At 43.2% G+C, this 13,813-nt stretch overlaps 1 protein-coding gene across 6 annotated transcripts in view; it reads right to left on the bottom strand.

The window, feature by feature from the left end:
• TRIM44 (tripartite motif containing 44) overlaps positions 1 to 13,813 on the bottom strand; it is a 111,453-nt gene that overhangs the window by 28,274 nt on the left and 69,366 nt on the right. For 3 of the 6 annotated variants that reach the window (XM_086341147.1, XM_086341141.1, XM_086341144.1), the window contains one exon: positions 1,746 to 1,812. The exons of the other annotated variants lie outside the window; for them this stretch is intronic. In XM_086341147.1, the coding sequence (XP_086197273.1) occupies positions 1,746 to 1,812 (67 nt within the window). The remainder of the gene's footprint in view (positions 1 to 1,745; positions 1,813 to 13,813) is intronic. 6 annotated transcript variants of the gene reach the window in all.

The following is a 13,813-nucleotide window of genomic DNA, read 5'->3' as shown; positions in this document are numbered from 1 at the left end:
AATCCTGGCTCTGTTGTATGCTAGCTTTGTGATCCTGGGCAAGTCACGTCAATATGCCCTTCGTTATGTCCATACCTGGACTACTCATTTCTAACAAGAGGAGACAGACCTCAAGGACTGCATGAGGAGGAAAGGAGAGACCATATGTTAAGTGCTCAGCTAGAGTCTGGTGTGTAATAAGCATATGTCAACATTAGCTCTCCGTTTTCTTTTTTGTTATCACTAAATAAATGTTCAACTCTGTGATTTCAGGCACCATCTAGCTCTCCAAATCTCAGTTTCTTCTGCAAAGTGGAGCTAATAATACTGGCTCTTCCTACTGTGTGAGCTTATTACAAAGAGCAAGTGAAATGGAAAGTTTGGCAAGATATTATTGATTGGCTGAATTTAGTCATTCTCAACTCGCTCTCCCTGATGCTTTCTACTCTGGGGTGAGGAAGGGTTAAATATCTGCATACCAAGCCTGTACTGCAGTGGGGGATGGGGACACAGAGCCCAGTTCAAGCCTCTGACATAGAAGGATAAGTCGGGGGGGGGGTGGTGCTGTTTGCTGGAAAAAAGCGTTCACTTTTCTGATTAATGCAGACATGGCCCTTCTTCATGCTTGAACATGGATATGACACCCAGAGCTGCTGCCCTTTTTCAATCTTAAGGCAATGAGCATGAAGGAAAAGCCCAGGGAGTTTCAGAGGAACATGGCAGAACGGTCATCATTAGCCACTGAACCAAAGCCAGCACTCACCTCCCTCCAGACTTATTATGTGAAACAAATAAACCTCTGTTTGCTTAAGCTACTGATACCAGAGTTTTCTCTTACTCAAAGCTGAACACAATTCTGATACAATGCATTAAGTACTCTGGAGAATTAAAAGCCCTATATATAAGTACATGATCCTTCCTCTGCCAAGAACTTCATTCCCTTGGACCCATCTGGCTAATTTATCTATGTCCTTTAAACTTAGGTTTAGTAATGTCTCCTCTAGGAAGCTCTCCAAGGCCTTATGGCTTGCCTTTCTCCTGCCCTCTGGGCTTCTCAAAGCACTCCATAGCACCCGGACCAGCACACGTTCCGCTGCTTTGTAATGAGCCATCTCCTCGTCTCTTTGCTCCACCAGATGCTTTAAATGTCTCAACAACAAGGATCCCTATTTTACCCACTTAAAAAATTTCGTAGCATTTGTCATTAATACTTGGCACACAGAAATAACTCATTAAGGATTTACTGAAATACTGAACAAACCAACGAAAGAATGACCTGAAAGGACATGAGAAGTAAATGAGAGCCTGTGTAGTCTCACTGTCCATCCAGATTTTTGAGATACTGCAAATAGCTTTCTAATTCCTGTTATTACTTTTGGGGTATCTGGGTTGGGACAGCCTATGTTAGGTCTAGGCAGTGATTTATTGCTTTAAGTCACTCCACTTGATCCTAGTTTGAGTTCATGACAGTCCCCTATTCCTATCTCCTAAACTATTTTTTGCTGTGTATTGACTGAGTCCATACTTACCTACAAAAAGAATTTTATTTCCTTCCTTGTGGTAACCAGGCTATCCTGGTTATCTTGTGATAACCAAAGGTATCCTGGGAATAATGCTATATAGCACCAAAATAAATGTTTACCACCCCCCCACCCCCCCCCCACCCCCCCACCCCCCCCCGCCGCCCAGCAGCTCGCTTCCTAGGTATCTGAGTTCTCCCTGTGTGTGACTGGGTTTCTGGGAACACCTGTCTGACTCTGCCATACCTGGGTCCTTGCCATCCTCGAACATACAACGTGAGGTCCTCAGGCTCAGTCTGCGGTATGTGGTTCTCTAGAAGGAAATACATGTAAACTCACATGTCCTCTCTTTGTGGATAAAGCCAGCTTGTCTCCATGACTTGTAGAGATCATAGCCTTCTTGAAGCCACATTACTAACCCATTGCAGAATACCAAGAAAAAGAGTAATGCCGAATAACGTAATATTATGATTCAGATTATAAATCAGAAACGTGTTCCATTATGAGGCATGTTATATTTTCAAAAAGTCTAAAAGGTGAAGTGGCCTGCTGTGATGGTCACCAGCGGCCAGCCTCGAGTCTGAACTCCCGATCCCTTTGCCTCTAATGCTCACATGCCCATTTTTGCTTGGCTGGCCCCTCTGTTCAGTCAGGTTTCAGCTCAAAAGTGACCTCCTTAGCCCCTCTTTGAACACCTTATCTTTAGCAGCTTCGTCTCCCCAACCCCCTTCTATCAAGTCACCCTTTTTCATTTCCTTTCTAACACTGCTATCTGAAATTATTTTCTTCATTTAATGGTTTACTAGTTTTTTTTTGTCTATCTCTTCTCACCAGAATTATATTCCAACAGGGAAGGGATCACACCTGTCTTGTTCATCATGTATCTTTAGTCATAAGAGCTGTGCCTGGCATAATAGAGGTGTTTAATAAACATGCATTGAAAATGAGTAAGGAGAGAGTGGGCGTGTATTTACCCAGGAAATCCACTTTGGTGCCCTTTACTTGAGTTTCCCTTTGGGAGTGAGGATGAGGATGGGGTTGAGGGCCAAGAGGAATCCTTAGGAGGGAGACGTCGGCTGTGGGACGCTCCGTGGAGATATGGAAAGAGCCAGAGTTCTGGTTCTGCTACTGCCCTAATTGGAACATGTCCCTTGATCTCGCTGAGCTTCAGTTTTGTCATCTGAATGGTAAACCGTTTCAGTGGATCAGTGTAACAATTAAATGAGACAGCAGTGGCAGGCAGTGAATAAGTCTGTTCCCCTCTGCCTGGCCTTTGAGGCTGAAAAAGGAGGAAGCAGTCCAGGAGCCCTGGGAAAATTGGGAAAGTCGGCTAATGCATTCCCCCTTCTAGCAGTCACCTTAGCAACCGCAACAATCCTTCAAGGAGATAATGTCACCTTGCTGCATCACGGAGGCCAGCCCACGGGCCAGCTGTGAAGTCCTGAGGATGTTCTGAAAACACTGAGCATGAGTCTACTTCACAAGTTTATTAGAAATGCATTCCTCTCTTCTCAGCCTTACATCAACCTGCGTTAAACAGAGGCCGATGTTATTCCACAGAGGTAAGCTTATCCATCTGCTTAAAGAGCTATGGGTGCTGACTCTGCCACAGCATGTGCTTACTGTAGTCTCATCAAAATCAGACATTCAAAGCCATGAAAAATTTGTGGTCTCCAGGCCTGCTAGACACACTTCTGGTGACCTCTTCTTTGATAGATATTTACTGGTTTAAACACATTTAAATCCTTACACTCAATTTTTTCTACCTGTTCATTTGTTAATTCAACAAGCATTAACTTAGTGCCAATTGCATGTTTAACCCTAAGAGTTACCATATTCTCACAGTTATTAAATGGTAAGCACTATGCCTAACCTTTATGAGCATCAGATCATTTGATCTTCATTTCACCCCACAGGCATTAAAATTATACCCATTTTACAGACAAGAGAGTTGAAACCCAGGAGTTTACGTAAATTGCTTACATGGACAATTAATGGTGACCAGAACTTTAACCTAGGTCTTTCTGACACCAACACCAACCCCATTCTGTTTCACAATACTCTAGCAAGTAGGTCTTGAAAAGGCACTTGGTACTTATCAGGGTCCTAGATACTTTCATGAATTAAAAAGAAACAATGCTAGACTACTTGACCTTTCTCAGGAACTCTGTCTTACTCTTCTTTGCATTCCCAACCCCTTAAACAATAATGTGAATGTGACTCCTGTTCTCAAAGATACAGTAGAGCCAAATAGACAAGTGTGCATGAAAGACCTTAAGAAGCAGCCCAAGACACAAACTCTATAGGGTACAAAATGTGTGTGTGACTACCACTAGGGGATGGGTTTAACTTTATAACTAAGCAACAAAATAAGGAGACTGGAAGAGCCTGGGCATCAGAGATTCCAATGCTTATAGGGGCCCCATCAGTTCAGTTCAGTTGCTCAGTCGTGTCCGACTCTTTGCGACCCCATGAATCGCAGCACGCCAGGCCTCCCTGTCCATCACCAACTCCTGGAGTTCATTCAGACTCATGTCCATCGAGTCAGTGATGCCATCCAGCCATCTCATGCTCTGTCGTCCCCTTCTCCTCCTGCCCCTGATCGCTCCCAGAATCAGGGTCTTTTCCAATGAGTCAACTCCCCATAGGTAACATGATAGAATGAGGCAAACAAACCGGGCCAGGTGGAGTCTGGTAAACTGCAAAGTACATACCCCTTCTAAGGAGCCAGCTGGTCAATGTCATGGGTAAATACAGACTCAGTACTGCTAAAAATTCTGAATTTTCAAAAGAAGCTGAAAAAAAATCTGCTTTTTGATGTGAAATCTTTCAACTTTTAAATGCTGGTCAGTTGGAAAAAATACTTTATGAGGCAAAGAGAATGCCTTTGGGCTAGATTTGGCTGGCTGATGACCCATGAGTTTGCAGTTTGGGGATTAGGCTGCATTTCATAATCTTTTCACCATCAAGGGCCCCCATATACCTTCCAAAGGCTTCAGAATTTGAAACTCTTTGTCTAACATACAACATTTTTGAATATTTAATTAGTTTCTTGTGTGAATAACTAACAAATTAGGTCACCATGGGGTGAAAAAAGTTAACATAATTCTGCTCTGTTGCAGTTAAATGTAAGATTTCCCACTACAATTTTTGAAATACTGAAAATAGTTCATAGACTTTTATTTCTATCTTCATAGATCCTTTTGGTGTCTGAAGAGCCCAGGTAGAAATTAAACATGTAGACTCTTAAGATCTGGCGGCAGTAAGGCATAATGGGGAAAATGTGGGAACTAGAGTCAAACAGAACTGGGCTGAATCCTAGATCTTCAACTTACTAGCTGAGTGAACTTCAATAAATAATTCAGCATCTTTTACTTATTTGCAAAAGGGAATAATTTGTGATCCTTGTTTTTCTCTTACCATCATCTAATTAAAAGAAGCACCCAGATAACAGCCCACTTAATACCATTACGATGATTAAAATAGTTCCAGCTCACAAATGAGCAAAGCAGAAGGCTCCCAGTCGTGAACAGGAGTCACGATGACGTGCACGCTGATGGAGGAGCAGCGCACCTGTGAGCTTCCATTATCCCTTTCATCCGAGGAACTCCAAGTGTGCGACAACAGCCCAGAGAGGTGGAAAAGCAGAAACCTGGTGTGTTTACAAGTCCTGCCGAAAACCACGCATGCCCTGCCTTACATGAGCAGATGCCAGAGGGTCTAATCCCTCAGTAACTCATGCTGAATATCAACCAAAAAAACTATCTTTGTTGCCACCACAAACATAATCGATTAATAACTGAACTCATCAGTATAGTGCTTTACTATTCACAAAATCATTCAACACGCGTTTATCATATGTTTCTCACAAGTGTCTAGAGTGGCTGGGGAGGTTCAAGTCAGCCTCATTTTGTGAATCAGAAAACAGATTCTAAGAGGTTGGAACTACTTTATGGCCACTAAATTAGCAAGAAATGGAAGGAACTCCATGTGACTTAAAATTCATGGTTTTTCTCATACACCCTGACCTTTAAGAGGCAACAGCAAATGAGAAACAGGGGTGCTGTTAGGAGTCACATGTTGGTTGAGTGTGCATCTTCTGTCTATCTGTGAAATGCTAAGTGTATAAGAAATGAAATTGTTCTGCAATAGATACTAGGTACAGGCACTTAAGGGCACTCTGCTGTCTAACTATAAAAAAACTGTTAAGAAAAATTAAATTGTCATCTTTGATTACACACCAGTTTGCTTCTCTAGGGGTGCATAGCAGAATATTGTTCAATTTTTGCTTACCTTTTTCAATTCAGCCTTCTGTCCTGTCCCTACCTGGGGGAAGAAAAGCCCTACAAGCCACATGACTCCTCACCCCCCACCCTCACCCGCCTTCTACAGTAACTGACGAGACAGGCAGGACCACCTAACTCAAGGGTAGCTAATTAATAGACATGAACTGGCTAGACTTTCTCTCAAGACTGTGGTGAAGCAATGTTGAATTCTGCATCAGAAAGCTGCTATATAGCAGGGACCAGAGTGCTGCCAGGACAAGCTGAGATTACAGGGAAAGAGGAGAGACAAAGCAGACAGAAAGTCTGCTCTGTGGGGTGGAGGGTGAAGCAGGAAGGAAGAAGAAAGAGAGAAAGAAAGAGCAGAGACTGCGAGAGCAACTTTTGGTCTTAACCGTTTTCCATGCTTACGCCCACCAGGTACTACAGAAACACTTCCTTTGATTGGATCCTGTGAGAAATGTACCATATCTTTTCCATATCCCACTGTGTTATCTGAACTAGTTGGGGTAGATTTCTGTTCCTTACAATCAAAGAGTCTCTGGTTAATACAAGGAGAAACAGGAGCCATAGTTATAACAGAGAACAATTTTAAAAAATTGGAAACAGTTAAAAAGAAATTAAATCTCTTTCTTTTAGATGGCAGAGAAAGAGAAGAAGAGAATGAACTATTGAAACTTCAAAACTCTAAATCATGGCTCCTCAAAATATGCCACGTTTATTTCCATATGCCTATGCTCTTTCTAAAACCAGAAGGATAAATGTTGGCAAAGCTCTCTTCTTATGAAATAGAGCACAGTGCTGACAAAGGACTTAAATAGTGATATAGTGCATACTTTCCCCTCGTGCGCCACAGTTCAAAATTCCTTGTCACTACCAGCACGTGAACGCACAATTACGATGCCCGTTCTCTAGTCTCTGTCAATCAACCTACTATTGAATAGCTCAGTTCAGGCCACTGGTTCAAATGGGTCAACACCTGGGAAATCTTCCCTGATTCCCCAGGAAGAATTAGCCACCTTTTATTCCGCTTCCCACAGCACTTAGCACATCTCGCTATGTGGGTTCTTGTACCAGCGTATTATAATTCTTCGCCCATGAGCTTCATTTCTCAGTCGAACTACACGTGCTTTAAGAGTAGTGCCCGTGGCTCATTCTCTAACCCTGTTGCGCCTCACAAGTGTCTGACATACACACTGATGGAGTAATTCAAGGATCATTAGCTTTGCCTCCTGGGAGACTTCCTAGAAACAATAATTAAGATTTTAAAAATTTTGTAAAGAATCAAGTGGGGTTACAACTATGCACGCAAATTGCGTTTAACCATTTCAACTTAATTGGCCTGTAATTTTAGTTTTTAAAAAGGTACCAAAATCATGTCAGAATTTAAACACCTGCTTGTTAAAAAGTTGTATTTCAAAACACTGGCTGTAGTGGAAGATAGGAAGGAGGTTAAAAACCTCAAACAATTAAGTACAACTCTCATCTTTGGGAACTGAGACTGCACCATTAATTTAATACTGACATTTCAAAGTAGTCATTTAACTAAAATGACCATATGAAAAGAGCACTGAATCCAGCATTTTGGGTGAAGTGGCTAAAAATATCAGGATATAAGAGGGAACCCAGTTTCCTGGAAACAAAGTTTATAGGGCAGGCAGACACTGGTTGATGGCAAGTCAGCTTTGATGCAATTCTTACGATGCACAGTAAGCCAGCACCCTCTTTCACAGCTGCATTTTCCTATGTGCAAAGCTGAGGGAGGGGACAAGAAGCCGCTACCAAGTGTGAGGTGATGCTGAAAGGGTTCTGCTGAAGACCACGCTGTCACGTGTTCACGGTATTCTCCACTTTCAAACAAGGAGAGCAGAGGCTTCAGGAGCTAAACTGTGATCAAGGTATTACTTTTGTTAGTGGAGACCCAATTAATATAGTGGGTCTATATTATATTTTCAAACAAGGAGAGCAGAGGCTTCAGGAGCTAAACTGTGATCAAGGTATTACTTTTGTTAGTGGAGACCCAATTAATATAGTGGGTCTATATTATATTTTCAAACAAGGAAAGCAGAGACTTCAGGAACTAAACTATAATCAAGGTATTAGTTTTGTTAGTGGAGACCCAATTAATACAGTGCCGAGATTTCTAAAGCTACAGTAGGTGCCTCCTGCCACCTCTCCCACTAAATTAGTGAAAGTGAAAGTGAAAGTCGCTCAGTCATGTCCAACTCTTTGCAACCCCATGGACTATACAGTCCATGGAATTCTCTAGGCCAGAATACTGGAGTGGGTAGCCTATCCCTTCTCCAGGGGATCTTCCCAATTCAGGGATCGAACCCAGGTCTCCCACTTTACAGGCAGATTCTTTACCAACTGAGCTACCAGGGAAGACACCCCCCATCCCCCCGCCCCCCCAAATTATTAAAGACATCTGAATTCCAGGGAAGGAGTGACTTAATTTACTTAATTAGTCATTGATGTGGAAGTTGGAACAAAGACCTATCTGCATCCAGAAGAGACAATTTCCTCCTAGTCTGTTTATTTCAATGGAGAGCAAAGAGCAAGAAAGGTCCATCCTGCCTGAACCCAGTGATTCAAGAAAGCAAAAGAGAAGAGAGAAAGACATGGCCATGCTGTCTTCTCAGGGCAGTGATTGTTAACACATTAACCCTGTGCAACTGAGAGGAGAGGTCAAATAACTGCCAGACTCTCACCAATCAGACAAGTTACTCCTCTTCCCAAGGGAGAGAGTGAGTACAGGATAAGAGAGGCTGAAGCATGCCCTTGAGAAGGAGAAAAGTGGCAGAAATGCCTGATTCTGTGGCTGTGTGGTATGTGACAGGCTGGGGCAGGGGGTATAAGGATCCTCTCAAACAGACTCCCAGGCTGACCCTGTGAAGGTGCTATCATAACATGAAATATGCTGAAGGACAGAAAGAAGCCAGGATACCAAAAGATGCTGGAGCAACACTGTCCATAAGGCTACATTAGTCCCATGGCCTCAAGGTGCTATGTGTTTCCAAGGACCCCGCTTTGGAGATGAAAAAGAAATTCTATTTCCTTTTTGGATTCAAAATGAAGCCAAGAAGAAAGAGGGCTCTAAGCAAAATCAAAGAGGAAAGGCACACAACCCAGTGGGCTGAGACAGATGCAAACTGGAGTCACTATAACACCTTCTCTCTAAGCCAACCTTCCTTCCCATGAGCACCACTCCCAGTGGTCTGTGATCTCCTAAGACAGACACTTCAGAGTCTTAGAGCCAGAAAGGGACAGAGCTAGAGGGAACCTCAGGGGCCACATCAAACTCAGGCCTTTCATTTTATAAATGTTGAACTCAAAGCCCAGAATGGTTCAATGACCTGCCTGAGTTTACATAACTGGGTAGCGGCAGAGCAAATCTTGGAAGCCAGTGCTCCCGACTGAGCTCCATCTTCCTCCTTTATTCTCAAATGCGGCCACTCACTAAGTTCTCGCGAGTCCCCATCCCATGTTTCCCCCACCTATTCGTTTCTCTGCATGGCCACTCTTCTAATCCAAGCCTAGAACTTCAAGCTCTTTCATCTGAATCACCGCAAAAACGTTCTCATCTTGCAAGCCTTCCGGACTCTTCTCTCCCTCTGTCACTTGACTCAAAAGTGAGCCCCTGCTTTCCTGGGGTGAGCTGCACCATTTTGCCACCGCTTTTTCCCCTTTGCCAGCCAGCCTGTCCTACACGGGGTTTGCTCTTTAGCCTTGGTCTTGGAATGAAGGAGAAGTGGGCAGAGAGCTAAAGTTGATCCACAGGGGACATGCAATATGTCAGAGAAGTAAAGGCTTGTTGTTGCCACTGAGACTTCAGGGGCCTTTTCCATATTCCTTGCACTCAGAACAGTGCCTAGCTCAGATTTGGCACTCAAAAGATTTTTTTTTTTAACTGAATGATCTCACTGATCCTCTCATTAATCTTAACTTTAGATACTATTATCATCTCTATTTGGCAGATGAGAAAACCAAGGCCTAAGGAATGAAATAGTGGGGCTAAGGTTATATAGCTAGTAGTGATGAGGTTGGAATTCTGACCAGAACCTCTGACCCCAAAGCCTGTATTCTTTACCCAGTGCATCACATTGATTCTTTGAGCTCTTAAAGTGATAGAGTATAAAACATGCACTCAGTTTTTAATGAATGTTTTATCTTAAAGCTGTCTGATTATTTCATATATTACATCATTCCTCCGTATCCACAGGGGAATTGATTCCAGGATCTCCCTCAGATACCAAAGTCCACGATGTGCAAGTCCCTTATTTATATATAATAGTGGAGTACACACATATATCCTCCTCTGCCATTTCCGCTTAGTTGCAGGCAGAGTCCGTCCTAAAGATGTCTTTACTGACTGATGCTGGTTGATTCAGGACAAGAGTTCACTCTTTACTTCCAGTTCTCATGGAGTCAGAAGGCTGACTTGAGTACTCCTCACCTTGACTCAAGAGCTCCACAGGCAAAGACTGAATTTTAAACAACTTTCAGGTCTGATGGAGATGTAACTTGTAAAGAAGTAGATCACTTCTCCTTTTTCCCAGATGTTAGCCCTGTCACTCAAAGGCAGGTAGGAAGGGAAACGCCTTCTAGAAAGATTGTTTTAAGAGAAGAAAGAGGAAACAGCCAGGCTTCAGCTGGAAAAGCAAGAGTCAGCACAAAAACCCCCTATTTAGGGAACTATCTCACAATGATACATGTGAGTTCACACCCTGCTTTTCCAGACAGCAGCCTGTGCTACTGCTGGCTCAGACAGGCCACCGTTCTCCAACTTCATCATCACAAGGCACACAAGTCTGCAGCTAAAAGGGCAGCCACGGACGTGAAGGCGCCTCTGCAGCCCACCACTCGCCAAGGACAGGCAAAGAGCACCACCGTCTCTCCACGGTCCTGACAGCACAGTTCACTCCATGCAAAGCTCTCACTGCTGCATCCCTACCCTTCTCAGAAGGCTCACACAGAGCACACGGGGCACGTGTGCAGCTTTAAATGAAAAGAGCCAAGAAACTAGCCTTGAATACTTAGATTAGAAGCCTTGGGGCTAGTGCACTGGGACGACCCAGAGGGATGGTATGGGGAGGGAGGAGGGAGGAGGGTTCAGGATGGGGAACACATGTATACCTGTGGCGGATTCATTTTGATATTTGGCAAAACTAATACAATTATGTAAAGTTTAAAAATAAAATAAAATTAAAAAAAAAAGAAGCCTTCTTTAGCGCAGATGCACCCAGCTGAACTTTTATTTTTTTAAATATTTATTTACTAAATCATCTATTTATCTATCTATCTATCTTGCTGTAAGCCTACACTGAGGATTTGCAAAGGCAGAAGAAAGAGCTGGTTAAGAACATAGACTCCACAGCCAGATGGCTTTGGTTCAAACCCTGGCTCTGAATCATTCACTGGCTATCTGACCTCGGGCAAACTATGTACTCTTTCTGTGCTTAACTGTCCTCATCTGGAAAATGGGGCCAGGAGCAGCCTCTACCCCTATGGGGCTATCAAAAGGATTAAATGAAATCATGACACGTAACACTCTTAGAACAGCGCCTGGCCCGTGGTAAGGCCTTATATCACTGTTTGCTATTATGGCCATGATCATTATCATCTAAGGAATAGCCAAGGGTTCACGAGTCCAAGTCAGTCATTTTCCAAGCCTGGAACATGGCTAAGTATTGCTCGTGTATACAGTTAGCGATTAGTATAACAGACCTGCTATGGCTCCTCCTGAGATGAAGAAAAACCAAGTACAGCTGCCACCGTTCACAAACTCAAAGGCTGTTGGAGGATAACAAAAGCAGATTTGCAAATCACGGCTGAAGGTAAATGACCTGCACGAGGTGACAGACAGTATAAGCCAGTGCATCTAAGGTTTTCCTATTCCAAACCAGAGTTCTCTCCACAACTTCGGAAACAGGTTTTGCATAGCTATTTATTCAGATTAATTGTGTGCCTATCACTTTCCAGACACTGAGAGAACAGTGGTGAAAAAGACAAAGCTTTTGCCCTCATGACATTTACTTCCAGTGGGGGGAAAAATAAGTTACATATATATAATCCATTTTAACATAGTGACAAGGATAGCAGAAAGCCAAAGCAGGGAAGGAAGGTCCGAAGAGACGACATTTCATCAGAGGCTTAGAGAACGAGAGGGAATGAGCCGTGTGAAGATCTGAGGAGGAACACCCAGGCAGAAGGGAACCCAAGCACGAAGGCCCTGAAGTGAAGGACCGTCCCCTCCGTCTGAAGGACAGTGAGAGAGCTGTGTGGCTGCAGTGAGCACGGGGGGGAACAGCAGGCGTGAGGATGGTAGAACCCCCTCCTGTGTGACTTTATAGGTCCTCTTCCTCCAGGGGATTCTGAAGCAAACTCCAGACATGATATATTTCATCTTGGGGCATTCTAAATAATTAGATGACCTCCTTTGTATCCTAAGAGAACATTTCAGTATCTATGTGCAGAATGGATTGGGCGGGAGCGGGTGGGGGTGGTTACAGTGAGGGGAAAGATGAGTAAGAGTAGCCATAAGGGAATGCCAGTAGAAGCCTGCAGAGAAATTATGTGGCCTGGACCAGTATGGAGAGTGGGTGGCGGAGAGAAGTTCTTGGATGTGATGTATAGATGAGGGTAAATCTGACAAAATTTACTGATTACTTGGATGTGGAATGTGAAGAAAAGAGAGATATTGAGTATTACTCTTAGGTTACTGGCTTGAGACATGATGATGCCATTTACTGAGAAGGAGAAGTCAAGGGTAGAACACGCTGCAGAGGGAGGAGAAAAGCAAGAGCGATGTTTTGAACAAAAGCAGCTGTGAGGGCAAAGGCACGGGACAGAGAACAAGAAGACCTCACTGCAAGTTCTGACTCCAGGCGCCTCTAGTTCTAGCTGGGCGACCCTGAGCAGATCACTTACTGTCACTGAACTTTCTCATCTGTGTAACATGGGGGTAAGCAAAACTACATCTCAGGTTTGTTTGAATAAGGAAATAAGATGTCTATGTTGTTGTTTAGTCACCAAGTCGAGTCCAACTCTTTTGTGACCCTGTGGACTGTAGCCCACAAGGCTCCTTGTCTATGGAGTTTTCTGGGGCAAGAGTACTGGAGTGGGTTGCCATTTCCTTCTGCAGGGGATCTTCCCAAGCCAGGAAGCAAACCCACGTCTCCTGTTCAGCAGGCAGATTCTTTATTGCTGAGCCACCTGTGTATATCATGTAAATTGTAAAGGTGCTGAATCAAAGGTAACCTACCTGTTTCTTTTGTTACTTCTGATAAATGTCTGTTTAAATAATTCAGATATGAACCTCAGGTTATGTCTTAAATAGTATTATGAAAAGGCTTATCCTTATGTCATTTTGCTTGTTTCATGCTTATACTTCGAAGGGCATGGAGCTTCATTGACATTTCTTATTTGCATTTATTATATACTATTATTCACATATGTTGTCTCAATCATTATACAGACAGAATGGGTGCTCTATGGCCCCTAAACGACTGATGACAAAATGAAGGACAGAGAAGTTCTATCAAAGACCTGACATCCTAGTCTCACGGCCTTCCTCTCTTTAAGTCAGGATACTGCAATCCTGGTATATATTCCACTTGGCATTAGGGCCGGGTCATACTGGGGCAATTTCTGACACACAGAATACTGAGCACCTCCATGATCACTGGTTAAAAAAAAAAACAAAAAAACACCAAACAGGACAACTCCTTAGACCTAGCATGTAACAGCTTGAAAGATACTTCTATACATATAAATTTTCTTGGTTCCCTCAACTTGTGATTAAGCCTGGCACTATCATATGACAAAGGGATACACTCACTTTATACACTGACCTAAAACTGGAACAATGGCACTTTTCCGTATTGCACTGTATTTAGTAATGTTCCGTGTCACTGTCTGTTTCAGTCATTCGCTCAACCAGTATCTGAGAGTCTGCTCTGTACTACATAATATGCTGGGTGCTTGGGATATGTAGGAATTACAACTTTTTTATTGCTAAGAGTGAAATGA

The sequence above is a fragment of the Bos grunniens genome, chromosome 15, assembly GCF_055505025.1.
Source record: "Bos grunniens cultivar Pamir isolate PY7600 chromosome 15, Bosgru_T2T1.0, whole genome shotgun sequence".
NCBI classification, from domain to species: Eukaryota; Metazoa; Chordata; class Mammalia; order Artiodactyla; family Bovidae; genus Bos; species Bos grunniens.
This window is presented reverse-complemented; position numbering and strand designations above follow the sequence as displayed.